Source organism: Lissotriton helveticus, chromosome 1_1 (genome assembly GCF_964261635.1).
Source record: "Lissotriton helveticus chromosome 1_1, aLisHel1.1, whole genome shotgun sequence".
NCBI lineage: Eukaryota > Metazoa > Chordata > Amphibia > Caudata > Salamandridae > Lissotriton > Lissotriton helveticus.
The window spans coordinates 169,385,520-169,405,814 of NC_136057.1; the positions used below are offsets into that span (position 1 = coordinate 169,385,520).

The window sequence follows — 20,295 nt, forward strand, 5'->3', positions numbered from 1 at the left end:
TTTAATTTTCTCCTATTTCAAAGGGTCACATTTACAAGCAGCAGACCTTTTGCTCACAGTGGTGCTTTATCTTATGGTTTGTTGATTGTGCAAACTGGTTCTGTATCTTATGGTTTTTTGGTTGTTCCCCAGCGGTGCTTTATCTTAAGGTTTGTTCATTTTGCCCCTGCGGTGCTGTATCTTGTGGTTTGTTGATCGTGCCCACTTGGTGCCTTATCTTATTCTTATGGTTTGTTGATTGTGCCCACTCGGTACCTTATCTTCTGGTTTGTTGATAGTGCCCACTTGGTGCTTTATCTTATGGTTTGTTGATTGTGCCCACTGAGTGCTGTATCTTCTGGTTTGTTGATAGTGCCCACTTGGTGATGTATCTTATGGTTTGTTCATTGTGCCCCGTGGTGCTGTAGCTTATGGTTTGTTCACTGTACCCCCGCAGTGCTGTATCTTATGGTTTGTTAATTGTGCCCACTTGGTGCTGTATCTTATGGTTTGTTGATTGTGCCCCTGCGGTGCTGTATCTTGTGGTTTGTTGATTGTGCCCACTTGGTGCCTTATCTTATGGAGTGTTCATTGTGCCCCCACGGTGTGGTATCTTATGGTTTGTTCATTTTGCCTTTGCAGTGCTGTTTATTATGGTTTGTTGATTGTGCCCACTTGGTTCTGTATCTTATGATTTGTTGATTGTGCCCCCTTGGAACTGTATGTTATGGTTTGTTCATTGTGCCCCCGCGGTGCTGTATCTCATGGTTTGTTGATTGTGCCCCCATAGTGCTGTATCTTATGGTTTGTTCATTGTGCCCACTTGGTGCTGTATCTTATGGTTTGTTCATTGTTTGTTCATTGTGCCCACTTAGTGCTGTATCTTATGGTTTGTTCATCGTGCCCACTTGGTGCTGTACTTATGGTTTGTTGATTGTGCCCCCACAGTGCTATATCTTATGGTTTGTTGATTGTGCCCCCTTGGTGATGTATCTTATGGTTTGTTCATTGTGCCCCCAGGTGCTGTATCTTATGGGTTGTTCATTTTGTCCCCAGGTGCTGTATCTTATGGGTTGTTCATTTTGTCCCCAGGTGCTGTATCTTATGGGTTGTTCATTGTGCCCCGTGGTGCTGTATCTTATGGTTTGTTCATTGTGCCCCCTTGGTACTGTATCTTATGGTTTGTTCCTTGTGCCCAATTGGTGCTGTATCTTATGGTTTGTTCATTGTGCCCTGCCCGTGGTGTATCTCACTGTCCACTCCTTGTGTTCCACAGAAGACCAGATTCCACACGGATTCCCCACCATTGACATGGGCCCCCAGCTGAAGGTGGTGGAGAAGACACGGACGGCCACCTTGCTCTGCGCTGCCAGCGGGAACCCGGACCCGGAGATCTCCTGGTTCAAGGACTTCCTTCCGGTGGACACCGCTACCAGCAGTGGACGCATCAAGCAGCTACGCTCGGGTAGGTGCCCGGTGGGCTTGCTGCCCACCCCTTCACTTTCCTGGAGAGGTTAGACTGTGTGTAGTGGGAAGTTAGCACAACCATCTAAAGTTAGAGCCTGTGACATCTGCGGGTCTGTGAGGTGTCAGTGGTGTCACTCTCTCAGCACCTTTAAGTGTCACTAGTGGTACAGGGACCCCGGTGTATCATCTGCACCTTCCTCCAGCCACCCTTTACCTTGAGACCGACAGTGGGCAAACTGCACTTTTTTCAAATGAAGCAAAACCAAAGGGTATGATGGACGGAGTGTTGAACATTGCATGCACTCATCCCCAGTCAACTGATCTGGGTTTAATCCATCATCATTCTTTAGCTCACTCCGCCACCCCAGTTCACACATATGCAAATCAGTCTGATCCTGTGCCTCATGGGAACAGTCCAGCCCAAACTGCCAAGCCAGGTCTTCCCTGTACCGGAAACAAGCATCCTGGGACTGGTTTCGGGTTCCTAACCCTCATCAGCCAGGCTATCTTGAATCCAGTGGCAAAGTGAGCAAGGGACCCAAGTCTGGGCATAACCTGCCCTTTGGGTTTGCACTTTTTATATGGGCGCCCTGAGGACCCCAGGTGCAGCAGGATCCGGCACTCAAGGCGGCCCACCAAGAATGTCCCCTTTCCACCTTCTTTCTTGAAGGTTTTGGTCTTGCTCACAGTGCCCTCCACTGGGCTCAAGTCCGTAAAGTTTTTATCCACCACGTCAAGAAGTCCTGTGTCTCTTCTGACACCGTGTGCTTACTCCCATAGCACCCTGGCAGACAGCACTCAGTATAGGTACCCTACACTTTCTCCCTCAGTGCTTTGGGATCCGTGCTTCAAAGTATGGCTCACTGCACTTTTTCACAGGTACTTAGGGCTCATGCTTGTATTTAATGCACACTGCACTTTTTCCCAGGGCAGCCTGGGCCCATTCTTAAGTTGTTGGCTAAATGCACCTTCCTGCAGTGTACCCTGGAAACCATCTTTACGTTTAAATCTCCCTGCACTCTCTCCCAATGCACTTTGATCTCCCTACACTCTCTCCCAATGCACTTTGTCGTCCATACTTGTCCGCGTGGCATCCTGCACTTTCTCCCGTAGCACCTTGGTGTCCCTCCTCGTGGGCGTGGCTGCCTGCACCTTCTCCCATGACACCTTGGCATCCATCCTCGAGGGCGTGGCCCCCTGCACTTTCTCCCATAGTGCCTCGGTGTCCATCCTCAAGGGCGTGGCCCCCTGCACTTTCTCTTATGCCTACTTGATGTCCATGACACCTTGGGTTCTATCCTTGTGGGCGTGGCTCCCTGCACTTTCTCCCAGAGCACCTTGGGTTCTATCCTTGTGGGCGTGGCTCCTTGCACCTTCTCCCATGGCACCTTGGGGTCTATCCTTGTGGGCGTGGCTCACTGCACCTTCTCCCATGGCACCTTGGGGTCTATCCTTGTGGGCGTGGCTCCCTGCACCTTGGGTTCTATCCTTGTGGGCGTGGCTCCCTGCACCTTCTCCCAGAGCACCTTGGAGTCTATTCTTGTGGGCGTGGCTCCCTGCACCTTGGGGTCTATCCTTGTGGGCGTGGCTCCCTGCATCTTGGGGTCTATCCTTGTGGGCATGGCTCCCTGCACCTTCTCCCAGAGCACCTTGGGGTCTATCCTTGTGGGCGTGGCTCCCTGCACCTTGGGTTCTATCCTTGTGGGTGTGGCTCCCTGCACCTTCTCCCAGAGCACCTTGGGGTCTATCCTTGTGGGCGTGGCTCCCTGCACCTTCTCCCATGGCACCTTGGGGTCTATCCTTGTGGGCGTGGCTCCCTGCACCTTCTCCCAGGGCACCTTGGGGTCTATCCTTGTGGGCGTGGCTCCCTGCACCTTGGGGTCTATCCTTGTGGGCGTGGCTCCCTGCACCTTGGGGTCTATCCTTGTGGGCGTGGCTCCCTGCAACTTCTCCGATGGCACCTTGGGGTCTATCCTTGTGGGCGTGGCTCCCTGCACCTTGGGTTCTATCCTTGTGGACGTGGCTCCTTGCACCTTCTCCCATGGCACCCTGGGGTCTATCCTTGTGGGCGTGGCTCCCTGCACCTTAGGGTCTATCCTTGTGGGTGTGGCTCCCTGCACCTTCTCCCATGGCACCTTGTGGTCTATCTTTGTGGGCGTGGCTCCCTGCACCTTCTCCCATGGCACCTTGGGTTCTATCCTTGTGGGCGTGGCTCCCTGCACCTTGGGGTCTATCCTTGTGGGCGTGGCTCCCTGCACCTTGGGTTCTATCCTTGTGGGCGTGGCTCCCTGCACCTTCTCCCAGAACACCTTGGGGTCTAGTCTTGTGGGCGTGGCTCCCTGCACCTTGGGGTCTATCCTCATGGGCGTGGCTCCCTGCACCTTGGGGTCTATCCTTGTGGGCATGGCTCCCTGCACCTTCTCCCAGAGCACCTTGGGGTCTATCCTTGTGGGCGTGGCTCCCTGCACCTTCTCCCAGGACACCTTGGGGTCTATCTTTGTGGGCGTGGCGCCCTGCACCTTCTCCCAGGGCACCTTGGGGTCTATCCTTGTGGGCGTGGCTCCCTGCACCTTCTCCCAGGACACCTTGGGGTCTATCTTTGTGGGCGTGGCGCCCTGCACCTTCTCCCATGGCACCTTGGGTTCTATCCTTGTGGGCGTGGCTCCCTGCACCTTCTCCCAGAGTACCTTGGGGTCTATCCTTGTGGGCGTGGCTCCCTGCACCTTCTCCCATGGCACCTTGGGTTCTATCCTTGTGGGCGTGGCTCCCTGCACCTTGGGTTCTATCCTTGTGGGCGTGGCTCCCTGCACCTTGGGTTCTATCCTTGTGGGCGTGGCTCCCTGCACCTTGGGTTCTATCCTTGTGGGCGTGGCTCCCTGCACCTTCTCCCATGGCACCTTGGGGTCCATCCTCGTGGGCGTGGCTCCCTGCACCTTGGGTTCTATCCTTGTGGGCGTGGCTCCCTGCACCTTCTCCCATGGCACCTTGGGGTCTATCCTTGTGGGCGTGGCTTCCTGCACCTTCTCCCAAGGCACCTTGGGGTCTATCCTTGTGGGCGTGGCTCCCTGCACCTTGGGTTCTATCCTTGTGGGCGTGGCTCCCTGCACCTTCTCCCAGGGCACCTTGGGGGTCTATCCTTGTGGGCGTGGCTCCCTGCACCTTCTCCCAGGGCACCTTGGGGGTCTATCCTTGTGGGCGTGGCTCCCTGCACCTTCTCCCAGGGCACCTTGGGGGTCTATCCTTGTGGGCGTGGCTCCCTGCACCTTCTCCCAGGGCACCTTGGGGTCTATCTTTGTGGGCGTGGCTCCCTGCACCTTGGGGTCTATCCTTGTGGGCGTGGCTCCCTGCACCTTCTCCCAGGGCACCTTGGGTTTTATCCTTGTGGACGTGGCTCCCTGCACCTTCTCCCAGAGCACCTTGGGGTCTTTGTGGGCATGGCTCCCTGCACCTTGGGTTCTATCCTTGTGGGCGTGGCTCCCTGCACCTTCTCCCAGAGCACCTTGGGTTCTATCCTTGTGGGCGTGGCTCCCTGCACCTTCTCCCAGAGCACCTTGGGGTCTATCCTTGTGGGCGTGGCTCCCTGCACCTTCTCCCATGGCACCTTGGGGGTCTATCCTTGTGGGCGTGGCTCCCTGCACCTTGGGGTCTATCCTTGTGGGCGTGGCTCCCTGCACCTTGGGGTCTATCCTTGTGGGCGTGGCTCCCTGCACCTTGGGTTCTATCCTTGTGGGCGTGGCTCCCTGCACCTTCTCCCAGAGCACCTTGGGGTCTATCCTTGTGGGCGTGGCTCCCTGCACCTTCTCCCATGGCACCTTGGGGGTCTATCCTTGTGGGCGTGGCTCCCTGCACCTTGGGGTCTATCCTTGTGGGCGTGGCTCCCTGCACCTTGGGGTCTATCCTTGTGGGCGTGGCTCCCTGCACCTTGGGGTCTATCCTTGTGGGCGTGGCTCCCTGCACCTTCTCCCAGAGCACCTTGGGGTCTATCCTTGTGGGCGTGGCTCCCTGCACCTTCTCCCATGGCACCTTGGGGGTCTATCCTTGTGGGCGTGGCTCCCTGCACCTTGGGGTCTATCCTTGTGGGCGTGGCTCCCTGCACCTTCTCCCAGAGCACCTTGGGGTCTATCCTTGTGGGCGTGGCTCCCTGCACCTTCTCCCATGGCACCTTGGGGGTCTATCCTTGTGGGCGTGGCTCCCTGCACCTTGGGGTCTATCCTTGTGGGCGTGGCTCCCTGCACCTTGGGGTCTATCCTTGTGGGCGTGGCTCCCTGCACCTTGGGGTCTATCCTTGTGGGCGTGGCTCCCTGCACTTTCTCCCAGGGCACCTTGGCGTCCATCCTCGGAATTCCGCGCCTGAGTGCCCCTTGCATTAGCGACCCCGCTACCCCCACCCCAACCCCCGCACTGGAGCAGGCACTAATTGCTCCCCTAAATCTGCAATTTGTGAATATTCCCTCGACCTTTCACTTCTCTTTTCCATAAACAGTGCCGGGGCCCGTGCTCGCCGGAATATTACGTCTGATAATTATTTTGAACTGCATGGGGTGGGGAAGGTTAGGAGGGGGGAGGGGCGAGGTACTGACACGGCACCTCACGTGGTCGAGCACTGTATTGATTGTTCGCCTGTCTGGTAATGGGTGCTCCAGAAATGACACTAGGTAGGGCCAAGAGGAGTCTACAAAAGAAGTAACAAGCATTAGCAAAGCCAGTGGGCCTCGCCTGCCTTCCTGTAGAATTATTCAACCTTTAGGGATTTGTATTGCTTTTTACAGGTACTGTACCAAAAAATATAGACATTATTAAATGCCGATTTTGAACTGCATCAGCGAAAACAAAATCACACAGCAGCATGGATTAGATGTGTGTAAGCGGTATTTTTTTTCTCTTTAACTTTTAATTTAGTGATCCAAGATGGCCGGCACCAAGCAGTAACATTTTAAAATAAAATAGGCATGGAAGTGCACTAAAAGGGAAAAACTGTGGGGGAAAGCAACAGGGGAAGGAGGGAACAAAGTAAATTCTGAACCTGGGAGTAACCAGGGGCAAAGGAGCACGCAGATCCGTGGAGGGGTTTAAAAATATAACTAGATGGGTAAGCAACGGGAGAGTTGGGCAGGAGTCAGTAGTAAAAGCAACACAGGAGTGAGGTGATTTCAGGGGAAACTACACACTTGGGAGAGAGCAAGAAAGCAGATGCACTCCCGGGAGTGCTGAAATAAAAAGAGAAAAAGGAGTACCTTGAATGCAAGCAGGGGAAGGATTACAAGTCATCCAATCAAAAGAAAGGATAAGAAGCTGTGCATCAGGGGCGGGACAGACTTGAGAATAGGAAAGAAAGGTGTCCAATCAGATGAAAGCAAATGAGATTGGCAAGAAAGCCCTCCAATTGTAAGCAATGGGCTTGCCCACATGCTCTTTGTAAGTAGTATAGACTACCTACAGTAGAACTTTGACATGCGACAGCTCAAAAAAGAATCTGTGTTGAATTGTTTGGCTGCAGCCCACCTTCTCTGTGGCTTCAACTTCCCCAGTGTTAATGTTGCATTTCTGCTGCAAAAGGGCACTACAAAAGCATCCCTGGCACACCCAGTGCCACAAGACCGGTCATGGCAGATGCCAACGACACATCTGTGTCCAGGAGTGGGGTTGCTTGCATCTCTCCCAAGCCAATTGAAGGGCTCCTTCCCTACTAGGCACTGGAGACCAGTGGCATTGCTGGGCCCAGCTAGAGAGAGCTTTAGCCCTCTAATTGTTTGACCTACTGTGATAGGTGGTGTGATCTGAGCAGCACACACTTACCTGGTGACGGCATGTCATTGGTGCCACACCACAGTGCGGCAGCCATTCTATGTGCCTGCGCCACGTGTGCCGACACTAGCATCGGCAACAAGTGGGTTCCAGCAGCAGGGCTACCTGCCCACCAAGGGAAGCAGGTGTGAAACCTGCACAGGTGCTTACAGGAGCCGAGTGATGGCAGCAGCACGGCCTGCCCCAGGTGTAGAGTGGGACAAGAACAGGACTGTCTGATCCAAGAGTAGATGTATGTCGGCAGGAGTACGGGCTCTATAGAAGGGGCCCCCTCTAAAGATGTGTAAGGTCTGGGACACAAAGGGGGAACAACCATGACAAAAGTACTATTGTACAACGTCCCACTTGACCTCTATTTCTTTGACAATTGGGCTAAATCTGCTCCCATGGGCTCATCTTAGAAAACAATTTAATTATGAGACTTTATCTACTCCACACCAACATTATATCAAAAATATTTTTCGGAGCCGTTAGTGGTGGGCTGGATGGCTGAAATGGACCGCTGCATGATTGCCGAAAAGACAGTGTATAAAATAAGAGGCTGCCCCAAGAAATGGGACAAGAAATGGGGACACTGGAACAAGTATCGAGGTGAACGTTGCGACTATCCAACAGCTGAGCTGGCCATGGCCCGAGCTGTGGTAGGTGATAATGGGGTAAACCCTTAGTACACCGACCTGGGTCAGCATGTAGTTGCAAAAAGGAGTGGTCGGTTACAAAACAGTGTTCATTACATTTGTTTCATCAGTGAGTAGTTAGAAAGGTACACATCAGTCATATCAGATTGAGACTGAATTTAATTCGACTGTAAGCAGTGGTGTACAAACACAGTTATTTAGTATTTAATTCATACATTGCATAACGGTGAGTTTACTCATTATTCAAAATAGTGCTCAGTGGGTGACAAAAGGAGGGATTCCAGATTCAGTAGGGTAGGGGGTGGTTGGAATAGATAGAGGGACAAAGAAAAGGAATTGTGTCCTGTAGACAATTCAAATTTAATAACGAAGCATTTCCTTTCTGTGAATAGATCACATAGTTCCCTGTACAATCACTACACGAAAGCCATTTATGGCAGATTCTAGCGTAACGTGTATGTTGGAGAAAATGGCCCGAGCTGGTCCCGTAGGAAGAACTGTATGCTGATTATTTTTTTGCTTGATTTAAATGTACCGCCTTGATTGTGACTGATTTAATGACTGTTTTTTTCTTTAATAAAATCTTATGTTAAAAAAATATATTTTTTTTTCGGATGGAGTACGACCTGCACCAGGGACATAGGCCCTAACCGCAGCACCATCACCGGGGGCGTGTAAAATGTGAACATTGTAGGATGGCACGTGGGACAGTGGGAGGATTCCTTAGATCAGGAGTGCGTCTGGTGTACATGCACATTGGAATCTCAGCAGCTCTCCCAGCAGCCCAGGTGCATCACCACAGTACCAGGTGGTTTACTCCAGGCTTCTCGCCCAAGTAGCTCATAAGCTGCTGGCAGCGCTCAGCTACCTGCGTGCAGCCCATCCTACTAGAATAGAGGCATTTGCTTGGTTTAATTAATATATTTATATCAAAACTGAAAAGCACATATTCAAGATTGAAATGTGTGTGCTTTCAGAAGCTGATGTTTGTAAATAAATGGTTGGATTTGCAAAATATATTTCAAGCTGATATTTGAGTGATAAATCATACAGCTTGGGGGAAACATGTTGCTCATGTTATTACCTTTGTGCTGGGGGATTGAGCAGTGGCGGTTACGTATCACCCACGTGGAAGTAATCTAAATTGATGAAGCCCTGTTCACATTACTGCTGGCAGCCCTGCCTGATGCAGTAAGGTGATCACTACTGACGATTTTACGTGGGGGGGGCACTAGTGTAATCGTGACTGATATGGTCACTATTACAAGACTAATAATAATAGATCTATGTGATTTCTATTAACCCGTTCGGTGTGTCAGAAGGCCCCCGGCAGTCCGACGTCACAGTGGATGTGTGTGGACGACGGCCGGGGCCATCCGAAACACGCCCACTCCATAAATCACCAGCACCACGGCGGAATTTGCGCCGCGGTCAACGGTTTAAACATAAATAGCTCTTTATACACAAAAGGTCGGAGACCCCTGGTTTACCTGCACCAGCATCTGGATCAGAAGGAAGGGTGGGAAATTATTGAGGTCCTCAGAGCCGGTCATGCCTCATGGCCCAGGCTTCGGTCCTTGGGGGCAGCTTGGTGCCGTCCACCATCACTGGTCTTCAATCTTGTCTGTGCCGTTTCCTAAGCTGTGGATCTCCGGGCTAGCCATGTGCCACCACCAAGCAACCCCAATATGTGGTCTTTAAAGTGGGTCGTGTGCCACTTTCTGTGGGTGCTGGTCCTCTGGACACCCATGTACCTCCTGCTCTCATTGGTCATCACGGATGGTCAGGGCTATCTACGGTGGAAGTGGCCTTTAGAGCTGGTGTGGTCCTCGGGGTCCTTCTTGTACTCTTTCCGGTCACAGCTGTCCTCACGCCTACAGCTGCACCACCCGCCTGGGTTTGTTCTTCAGGTTCAGACGTGTGCCCCCTGCCCTAGCTCTGCTACTCAAGGCCTGGCTTTACCCCTGCTGTGGTTCTAACCCACCCGGCTCCTCTACGGCCACTTTCCATCTCTGAGGTCACTGTGACTGTTCATGATCTGTTCCTGTCTCAGTGGGCATCAGGGCCTGTCTTGTACAACACAGCTGGCCACCGCCCTTACTGCGGCCATCAGGCCTGTTCTGGTGCCACCTGCACTATGTCTGTCCCTCAGAACCAGCCCGGGTGATGGTCCTATGGGGAATCTCATGCCACGTATCTTACTGTGGCAGCCATTTTGGTCTTCTACACCTTCCCTTTGCTGCTGTTTGCTTGGCATGTCCGGTGCCCTCTGCACTGGCTCGGATTCCCAAAGACATTTTGTATGGCACTTCTCTTGTTTTTTTTGCATTTATTTATTCATTTGCAAAAGCAATACAGAAATGCTGTGGGTACCATAAAGTAATATGACTCAGAGGATACTAAAAAATACTAATAATGCACACATGGTACAGCACATGTGTTTGACCAGTGACCCGGTGTCCAGGGGCTGGGTAATGTGCACTTGTCTTTTGTGTTCATCCTAGGTCTGTTCAGCAAGACCACGCAAGCAGTAGCTGCCCTGGGTCTGTTCACCAAGTCCAGGCATGCATACACCAAGGCCAGGCATGCATCACATGTCTTTGGTCGGTTCATCAAGGCCAGGCATGTATACACCAAGGCCAGGCACGCAGTACCTGCCCTGGGTCTGTTAATCAAGGCTAGGCAAGCATGCACCAAGGCCAGGCATGCATCACGTGTCTTGGGTCTGTTAATCAAGGCTAGGCAAAAATGCACCAAGGCCAGGCAAGCTGGCAGCATGGCCAGGCATGCAGTACCTGCCCGGTGTCTGTTCACCAAGGCCAGGAATGCATGCACCAAGGCCAGGCATGCATGCACCAAGGCCAGGCATGCAAGCAGCAAGGCCAGGCATGCATCATGTGTCTTTGGTCGCTTCATCAAGGCTAGGCATGTATGTACCAAGGCCAGGCACGCAGTACCTGCCCTGGGTCTGTTAATCAAGGCTAGGCAAGCATGCACCAAGGCCAGGCAAGCTGGCACCAAGGCCAGGCATGCAGTACCTGCCCTGGGTCTGTTCACCAAGGCCAGGCATGCATGCAACCAAGGCCAGGCATGCTGGCACCATGGCTAGGCATGCATGCACCAAGGCCAGGCATGCATCACGTGTCTTGGGTCTGTTCCTCAAGGTCAGTCATGTAATAGGCCAGGCATGCACCACCTGCCCTGCATGTGTTCATGAAGGACAGGCATGCAGTACCTGCCCTGGGTCTCTTCATCAAGGCCAGGCATGCATCACGTGTATTGGTTCTGTTCATCAAGGCCAGGCACGCAGCACCTGACAAGGGTCTGTTCATCACGGGTGTGCGTCAGGACCCAGGCCTGGCGAGTGTGCCCAGACCAGCCGTCAGGCTCCAGCCCTCACGAGGGAGGTGGGAGGGGCTGTGAGGGGTGAAGTGTTTGAAGCCACGAGGCTCTTTCAGAAGGGCTGTGCTGGGAAGCGGAGATAAAAAGCTTTAGATAAGTCTGCGCGCTTCCCGCCAAACCTGCTGACCACTCAAACGAAGCGGAGCTAATCCGGCCCTCAGCCCCGGCCCTGCAGCCTCCGAGGTCTGGAGGGGCCGGTGGGGGTGCAGCGGACGCTCCTCCCACTCTCGGGCCTCGTCTGAGGAGCGGGGGCAGGAAAGATCCCCCCCTCCCGGCGGAGTGCAGGATGCACGCGGCAGACAACCCCACACCTGCCCATTAGGAGCCCTGCACCCCTGGCGAGGGGAGCTCTGATCGGAAGCATTAGGGCCACCCCTGTCAATCAAGCTGACAGACAGGCATCCCGGGATGCAGGAGTGGGCCTCCGACAGGCAGGGTGTGGCAGCATGGCGGTCACCGTGCCACCTCTGGTGCTGAGGATGGCACCTCGCCCCCACCTTCATTTATTTAATTTAATTAATGCCATTTTCTATAGCGCGAACATTACCCGAAGGTGTCAGAGCGCTTTACAAAAGAACCAGTTGCGCTACATAAGGATTTAGGATTACATGAGTTACATAAAAGATACAAATAGAAAAAATTGCAAATATACAAGTTGTAAAGTCTCTCAAGGAAGAGATACACATGGATAAACTCTAAGAATCACATAGAAATGGTAGTGATACAAAGGTCTACTACATATACTAGTGGTTAGAGTTATCTCTGGCCCTTTGCGGTGGCATGCTGGAGGATGCACTCTCGCGCCAGGCGCTACTCGGCCAGTGGCGGCTCCTCCTCTACGGCATCGCCCCTCCCCCGTCCAAAAATCTTGAAAAATAAAACAATACTAGCACAGGTTTATTATGGTTTTATTTTTCAGCACAAGCGCGTCTTGGGTGCGGGGCAGCCCTCGGCTGTGAAACGAAGCTCGTTCCGGCCCCTCTAAATTCCTACCCCTGCATTTATATATATCTATAGATAGGGCTTTATATGGGCCGGGTCCTGCCGGTGTTCAGCACCGGCTGGTCTAAAAAGCAGGATCTGAGACGGTTCTCCATCGGGCTCTCCGTCTTCAGGAAGAAAATGTATCTGAACTCTGCAGCAGTACCACCCTAACCTGCCTTTAATGGAACTTCAAAGGAACTCGTTAGAGTTCTTTCACAGTCTCATCATTTCAGAAGTGAAGCATTTTCAATATTATATACAAGGAAGGTTTAGTTGTTGCTTATTTATCTTACGAAACTAACACCCATTGGCAAAGCCAATAGCTCTGGCTTGTTGTAGGTGTAATGATACTTGTTGTATTATATGTCTGGATGCAATGAGAGAAACCGCAAAATACCAGTCAGGTCTCTCACTAAGTTAAGCACAGATTTGTAGGTTAGGTGTTTTTAAGCCACGCCCATAATTACATCGACCACGCCTCTTTGAGAGACCGCCCCAGTTTTTTCATCCCATTTAAAGCCCTGCTGATAGTAGATTTAGCCGACCCATTTTCCTGCCTAATGTAACCCCACTGAGCCTTACACTCCATCTCACCCTCCTTACTCTGAGGTACTAACCAGGGAGGTAGAAATACAACGCCAGCCCTGCGTTGCTCTGCATTCAAACATTATAAGTTTGTTTTTGATTGAAGTCAGTCGCTGTCCTTCTCTAGAACTGGTGCTTAAAATGCGCCTACTTTCTGCAAGTCACTATGACCAGCTGACGTCGTCACGAGGTAGCAAAGAACAGTGAGTGGTAGGCCAGTGCCTGACACCCCAGACTGACCTTCCTTGGAGTGAGAACACAAATCCTATCCCGGGGGACATCAAACTCATTGGGGACACAAGTTATTTCTCAGGGGGTACCAAATTCATTGCAAGAGGGGCCAAACCTATCCTAGAAGGGGCTCCAAACTCAAACTGACGTCCCGCTGGCTCATTTTACAGGACATATCAAGTCCATCCTTTGATAATGTCAAGCATGTCATACAGGACATCAGTGAGCTTTCCCCGAGAGCACATCATGCTTTTACTAGAGGTCATGCCAGGGTCATCCGTGGGGTACACAAGGCTCCCCTAACTAGAGGCAAATTGAGGGCTCGTGCAGGAAAAAGGGGTGTGGAGCGGGACTTCCTCAGAGATGACCACTGCTGAGAGCCAGCGGAGCCCTTTCTGGTGTACCCGATGCAGTGCTTAATTTGTAGAAAAATAAGTGCCGGCCCCTTGTCAAGAGACCACTGCAGCTTGCACCACCCATTGCCCCTGCCATGCTGCCAATGATAGTACCAGCACAACTACTAACCATCAGACATACAAAAGTGACAATTCAGACTATTCCAGGCTCCAAAGCTATGAGTGGCTTGGGCGGCAGGTGTTAGTCAATTTTAATGTTTATAAAATGAATAAATAACTGTTATCGAACTCGTCTCTGTATTAGACAACAGTGTCACCTTGTGGTAGAATATAACAAGTGCTGACTTTTAACAATTAAGTGCCGGTGCCGAGCACCAGAAACCACCTGCTCAAATTAAGCACCGACTTACTGGTGCTATGATGCCTGGCATGCTCAAGGGTGCTGCCACACATCATACTTTAGGCATGCTGTCACGCCTGGCATGTTGCAGGATGTTATCACGCCTGGCATACCTTGGTTTCTTGTCCTGCCTGTCAAGACCTCCGATGCTGTCACGCCTGGCATCTGGATTGTCCCGTCTCTCCTTTCGGAAAAATGACGTTCTGTATTGGAAATACTTGATCCACCTCTCGCTTTTCGCGAAAGTGCTTTGTTTTGCATTATTAATGCGTTGTTTCCTCGGGTCATGCTGGCTCGTGGCTTGGGAACCGTACAGCGCCCTCCAGACCGCCACAGATCGAGTTCCCACAAAAATCAATGCGCTTCACCCGCAGCACTAGAGTGCACCAGCGCTCTGTCGATGCAGCTGATTACCTTTCCTTCTTAAAAAGTGTTGATTTCAGAGAATTCTCCTAAAGACCCTAAACTTCACTATTCTGTGCCATAAGCCAGGCTCACCCACAGCGGCACTCTGCCCACTGTAGCCTAGCAAGGGAAATGGCTTCTTTGACTGCTGTGGGGGTAGTGAAATACAGTATTGCCAGAGTTCAATGGCCCTGGCACCACTGCCCCTGCTGCACCAGTGGTAGCTACACCCCTACAGCCTCCTGCTGGCGGAATGCCAGCATGTCACCTTCGCCAGGGTCCGCCGCTTCAGATCTTGGCACCAACATCAAGGCCAGTTGGGCCATCCATAAATGGTGTCATAACACTGGCTGAGTCCCAGCTCTACTGCTCTTAAGACGAAATGACCTGTCCTATTCGTTGAGTGTCTCCCCACTCCCCACCAACCCCCCGGCGATGGATGGGACCCATTTCTACTCTGGCTTTTTGGGAAGGAAAAAGAAAAGGGATTTTGGATTTCTGGATTGAGTGGCTAATAATGGAGGCCAAAACCTCTGTCGTAAGACTTTCACGTTTAGATGGTTTGGAAACTTTGCGGATGGAAGCGCCCAACCTCACCACCCTTGAAAGGAGGAGCTGCATGGACCACCCAGAAAGATGATTGGCCTGGGGTGGGGCCATGTACACTGACCTACTGGGTCTGGCTCGGACTTTGGACTTGTGGCTCGTAGAGGGGGTCAGTGGTGACCCTCCGCATTTCGAACAGGTGCAGCTCCGAGCCTGGGTTGTCACGGTGCCTGGTGCACACGCATTCAGAAGCTCTTCGAAGTGGTGGTGCCTGCGCATGTGCCTAAGCACAGTTATTTAGGTGTGGGTGGTCAGCACCAAAATACATTCCCATACTAGGGTACTAGACAATATGTGGAAAAACAAAAAATCAACACAAGCTGCCGGTCTCCGATCAACATCAGCAGCCGAAGTGGAATGCTGTCACTCTCTCATCCACCTATACATTCCTCTCAGTGAGTTAAGCACCCGCTCCGGAGATCTTCCTGTGACTTATATCACTCGTACCGTAACTGTTCACATTCTGTGAGCAATTCACCCTTGTACGAGCCTGCCCAGCTGGATCTGTTCTGAGGAAATGAAAGAGAGCGCTTGCTTCCTTGAGTGAGAGAGGGAAGCTTGCTTTTGCAGCTTGAATCTTTTCTGGATTCACATGCTGTGCATTATTCCGCCATCTCATGCTTGGGTCTGGAATTCTCTACTTTTTTGTAGTCCTTCCTCAATTTTTGTTTTTTGTTGTTGTTGGGCATCAACAGTCTCCCATTTGGTTCATTTTGTGGCATCGTTTCGCTTTCCGCTGGAAGCTGCCACCTTTGGTCGCCATCTTCAGATTCTTTTTTTCCGCCGTTGGATCTGGATGCGCTGCAGCTGCCCGATTTGTACCTTTCCCGTGAGGGGGAAATCTTGCGCTGCTGCTTAGTATCTGTTCTCTGAAGCAGAGCAGTTTGCACGGTTTCCGCCTAAGGTGAACTTGTTCTAAGAAGAAAGGGTGTTTTCACTGTGTTGCCCCATTTTATGAAAAACAAAAAAGGAGATCTTCAGTACACATACACACACAACATGCCCTATGAACCATTAACTGTTTAACAGTGTTTAATTTCAGACACCTGGTATCTTGAAGGAGACGGTCTAGCGCCGAAACATGGCGACCAAAACAAAGAGCAGGGTCAGTTGCTCGACTCGCCTGGTTTTAATCCTGTGGTAGGGCGGTACCATTAAAAAACATTGGGTAGGTGAGGGGTCATCATTCTACGAGTACATCAATGTATAGCAATTCCATAACATGTCTGGCTGTTTCTTGGAAGAGTTTTGTACTTTCTTTATGTATGTTTACGAGAACGCACAAGACTCCTTTAACTCTTCTCATTCCCTTTTTAGTGTGTTATCTATCCGTGTTGTACCCTTTCTCAATGCTTAATTTGTAAAAATAAATAAGTGCCCTGGCTCTTGCCAGGAGGCCACTGCAGCTTGCACCACACATTGCCCCTGCCATGCTACCAAACAACTACTAACAGTCACACTCCTACAGGTGTGACAATTAGGACTATTTCAAATCCTCTAAGCTATAAGAATGGTTTGGGCGGCAGGTAATAGTTATTTTTAACATATCTTGAATTAGGAATTAACTGTTTTGTGGTCATCTCTAAATGTAGCCAGATAGTGCCACCTTGTGGCAGACTGTCACTAGCACTGGTGTTGACAATGAATGCTGGTGTTCAGCACTGGAAACCACCGGCTCAAATGAAGCACTGCCTGTTCTGTATATGTGAGAGAATCATGTTACGTTCCTACTGCCACTGCCACCTGTCTGTTACTTATTCTTCGTTTTAAGGAGGGTTGCACTGCTGCTGTCCAGATTTAACTTTGCATTTTGATGCTCGATATAAAATTTTCGGCTACGCAAAAGTCAAAATGCCTTGTGGTTCCAATGCTGATTTAATGTATGATGTGAATGAAAGAGTGAACCCTCATAAAATATGTGAAAATTGTTTACTTCTGGTTTTATCTGTGAAACGTGGTTTTTGAAATGCGCTAAACAACTTTGTAAAACTTGAAAATATAGGAGACAAGTGGGACCTTGGCATGTGTAACACCTTCGAGCAATTCTGTCATTTTAGCCAACAGCACTTTGCATGCTTGGTATTTGAGCCCATAATGAGTGTTCAAAGTAAAACTACAAGACCCACAATGCAATATACTGTTGACTGAAAAGGTAGGAAGGACTGATGGTATCATTTATCACAGTTCCACTGTGCACACCTGAGAAATGGAACATAAAATTCAGCTCCTGACTTTCAACCTTGTTTCTTGTAGGCAAACATGATTTAAACAGGTCAGTGTGTTAGAGGGCTACAGTAGACATGCAAATGGGGGCATCTCACTGCTCATGCGCTAACATCAGCACTCCTTGGAACACTGACGCCTACAGAAGGAGTGACAATTCGAACAGCTGGACATATCTGAAGCAACACTGAGAAACGAAAAAGAATGTCTGGATCACTCTTCCTGAGCCCATCCTTGACTTACAGGTTGATGTGATCAGAGGCAGCACTGTGATGTGCCCTGCCTTGAACAAGGGCAGCACGTGCTGCAGGTGGGAAATAGCCTTTTCATTGCGGCTCGAACCATGATGTGCCGTAACAGCGCGGTCCGAACCACATAGCCTTGCCTTATGGAAAGCGTTGTTGAACTGAAGTTGGACTTTGATCCAACACTTTAACTTCTGTTTCCAGACTCGAGTTGGAATAGTAAATTATACTATTCCAAAACCAGTGCTTTCCCTAAGGCAAGTTATTGTAACAACTTGCATGGTAAAGGACTGCATTGTAGAGACGCATTTGTGTATCGGACCACGTTGTTAAGGCAGGCGTGGTAAATGCCTGCGTGGTTCCAACGTACAACCACTGCAGATGCTACCCTGGAGGGCCGCAAGCGGAGGGGGTACTTCTGTAGTGAAAACCATCCCTGTGCATATAATCTCAGTAAACTGCATGGGGCCAAAGTTAGTCTTCAGTTGCTCAGGTGTGGCATACAAACATAATTAAAGGGGGTCACACAAGCTACAGTAAGTTGTGTGCCTGCCTCAGACTTTGCCTGAGGGGTTGGTGGGGCCAGGTTTACACCCACCCTTTCCATGTCTAACCCTCTTAAGATGTCAAAAACTGGGTGTGGGGAAGTAGTATTAGGAGGTGGAGGGGTTCTAACCTAACTAACTACCTATGACCCCCGCTCTTGCCCCCGTTTACTGACTCTTGTTTTCTAACACAACTAAAACCGCTTTTCTTCTTTTTTGGTTTGTTCTAACCTCCTTCTCTGTACTAACCACTTCTCTTTAATCTTGTTTGCATTCATATTACCTCGCCAGGTGGTACACCAATCAGAGGTAAGAATGCGGCAATATCACCTCACCCCCATTCCCTGTTTGCCCTCCCCCTCACTGTGTCCTCATTGTCCGCTTCTCTGGGTCCACTTCACCCCTTCCGTTGCTCCTGGTCCACCCCAAAGCTCATCTAACACACCTTCACGCCTCCGTCACAAAACCTTTTGTTGTGTTCTACGTTTTCCAAAGGTAAACCTGTGGACCATCCATCCAGATTTTCCAGTAGGGGGACCCGCGTGTCCCCCATTCTCAGCTCCCCTTCCAAAAAGCATTCACATTGACTGCCATCTTTTTTCGTTGCATGGCGCAGGGTAGGGTGCGCTGGGATTCAAACATGTCATCTCATTGGAATCTTGGATGGGACCAATATGAGGAAATGTGCGTACCAGGGTTTGTCCACTGAGCCCAGCAGGGCAGCTCAGGTAATGGTTTGTCTCAGTGGAAGTAGAACTTTTAAATATCTAGTCCCGGGACACACTGACAACAGTGCAGCATGGTGTTGGGGTTCATACTGTTCTGCAGTCAGAGCTAAGTGTTGATGAACTCCTGTCTTCCACTCTAGGGCAGGTACAACGCACTTGTGTGAAGTGCAAGAAACTGTCACTGGTGAGTGATTGCAGTGGTGAACAGTGTGGTATTTTGACACTAGTGAGCAGGGTAAGAAGCTGACACAGGTTAGCAGTGTGAGAAGCTGGCACTGGTGAGCAGTGTGAGAAGCTGGCACTGGTGAGCAGTGTGAGAAGCTGGCAATGGTGGTCTGTGAGAAACGTTGACACTGGGGAGTAGTGTGCGATTCTGACTCTTGTGAGCAGGCATTGATGAGTAGGGTGAAAAGCTGCCATTGATGAGCAGGATGCGCTGCTGGCATTGATGGCTAGTGTGAGGAGCCAGCACTAGGGATCACAGAGAGAAGTGGGTACTGGTGAGCATGGCGAGAAGCTGCCATTGGTCGGTAGTGTGAAAAGTGAGCTCCTCTAGGCATCTTGGATGGCCAGTACTCTGAATTTGGCAATATTACATTTGCTCACATGTTTGCAGCACAAGTATTGTAGGCACAATCTGTCTGTAGATTGCACTTTGCACAGGAAGGTGGTACGTGTCTTGGTCCCAAGTCTCTTTTGCCTTTCTCTTGTGATTTTTTTTGTGGTGGGGCAGCCCCTGATCTGGATTTCTATGAACACGGTCTAGGAAGCTGGGTTGTCCAGTGGGGGATATTATTCCCCCCCCCCCCACCATGCAATACGAGCTCCTCGTCGGGCAAACACAGGTTCTCTATCCACCCTCCTCTGCCCCTAAACTGTACAGGACTGAGATTGTGTCATGGGTCAGCGGTACCTGCAGATCGCCCTGAACAGGAAACCACCCATTAAAGCCCTCACAAACCAAACGTATTTTATGATTAAGGCCAAAACAAGAACAATTGGATGAGACACTTAAAGGGCACAGTGTTTCAAAGAAGCAGTTCACGTGGCATCTCCATTTTGCCTGGACAGTCAGTGAAAGTTCCTTGCAATACCTACTAGTGGCCAATGGAGGCCTCTACCCCTCCCGTCACACAGCTCGACCCCCAGCTCCAGGCTGCCTCAGGGGCTGGATCAGTCAGTCAGTCACCTGGTGAAAGCAAGCTCAGTTCACAGCTTCACATACTGGCTGTGGGGGTGTCCAACAGCCTTTTCTGTACCTTCTGAGCCTGCCTAGGCCTGTAGATGGTGCCTCTTCCTTCTCGGTTACCATTTCAACCCTTGGTGTTAACACCTGAGCCATCAGCTTCCTCTGGATAGTCCTCTGCCCGAATACTTGCGCACAGTGAGTGTAAGTTGCCTTTGTCACTCGCTTCCCAGTTCCAAGAAAATGTGTCTGCCAAGTTCAGTGTCAGGCCCGTTACTGGCACTAGTCTTTCTCAAAAAGTCTTCTGTGCACCTTTTTATGACCGTAGGAGACACCCAGAGACCAGCTAACACTAATCCTTTGGTAGGGCTAAACAAACTAAGTTTGGTAGAGGTGTGTCACACTCACACCGATAGTTCATCAGTCTAATCTGGATCCAAGTCCTGCCCACCCACATTTGACCCTCACAAATGCCAGTACAAAAGTACACTGGCACCTAACCTGGATCTA

At 50.8% G+C, this 20,295-nt stretch overlaps 1 protein-coding gene across 4 annotated transcripts in view; it reads left to right on the top strand.

Moving 5' to 3' along the window:
- PTPRF (protein tyrosine phosphatase receptor type F) overlaps window positions 1-20,295 on the top strand; it is a 761,542-nt gene that overhangs the window by 578,956 nt on the left and 162,291 nt on the right. For all 4 annotated transcript variants that reach the window (XM_078660336.1, XM_078660567.1, XM_078660486.1 and 1 more), the window contains one exon: window positions 1,256-1,444. In XM_078660336.1, coding sequence (XP_078516462.1) covers window positions 1,256-1,444 — 189 coding nt within the window. The remainder of the gene's footprint in view (window positions 1-1,255; window positions 1,445-20,295) is intronic.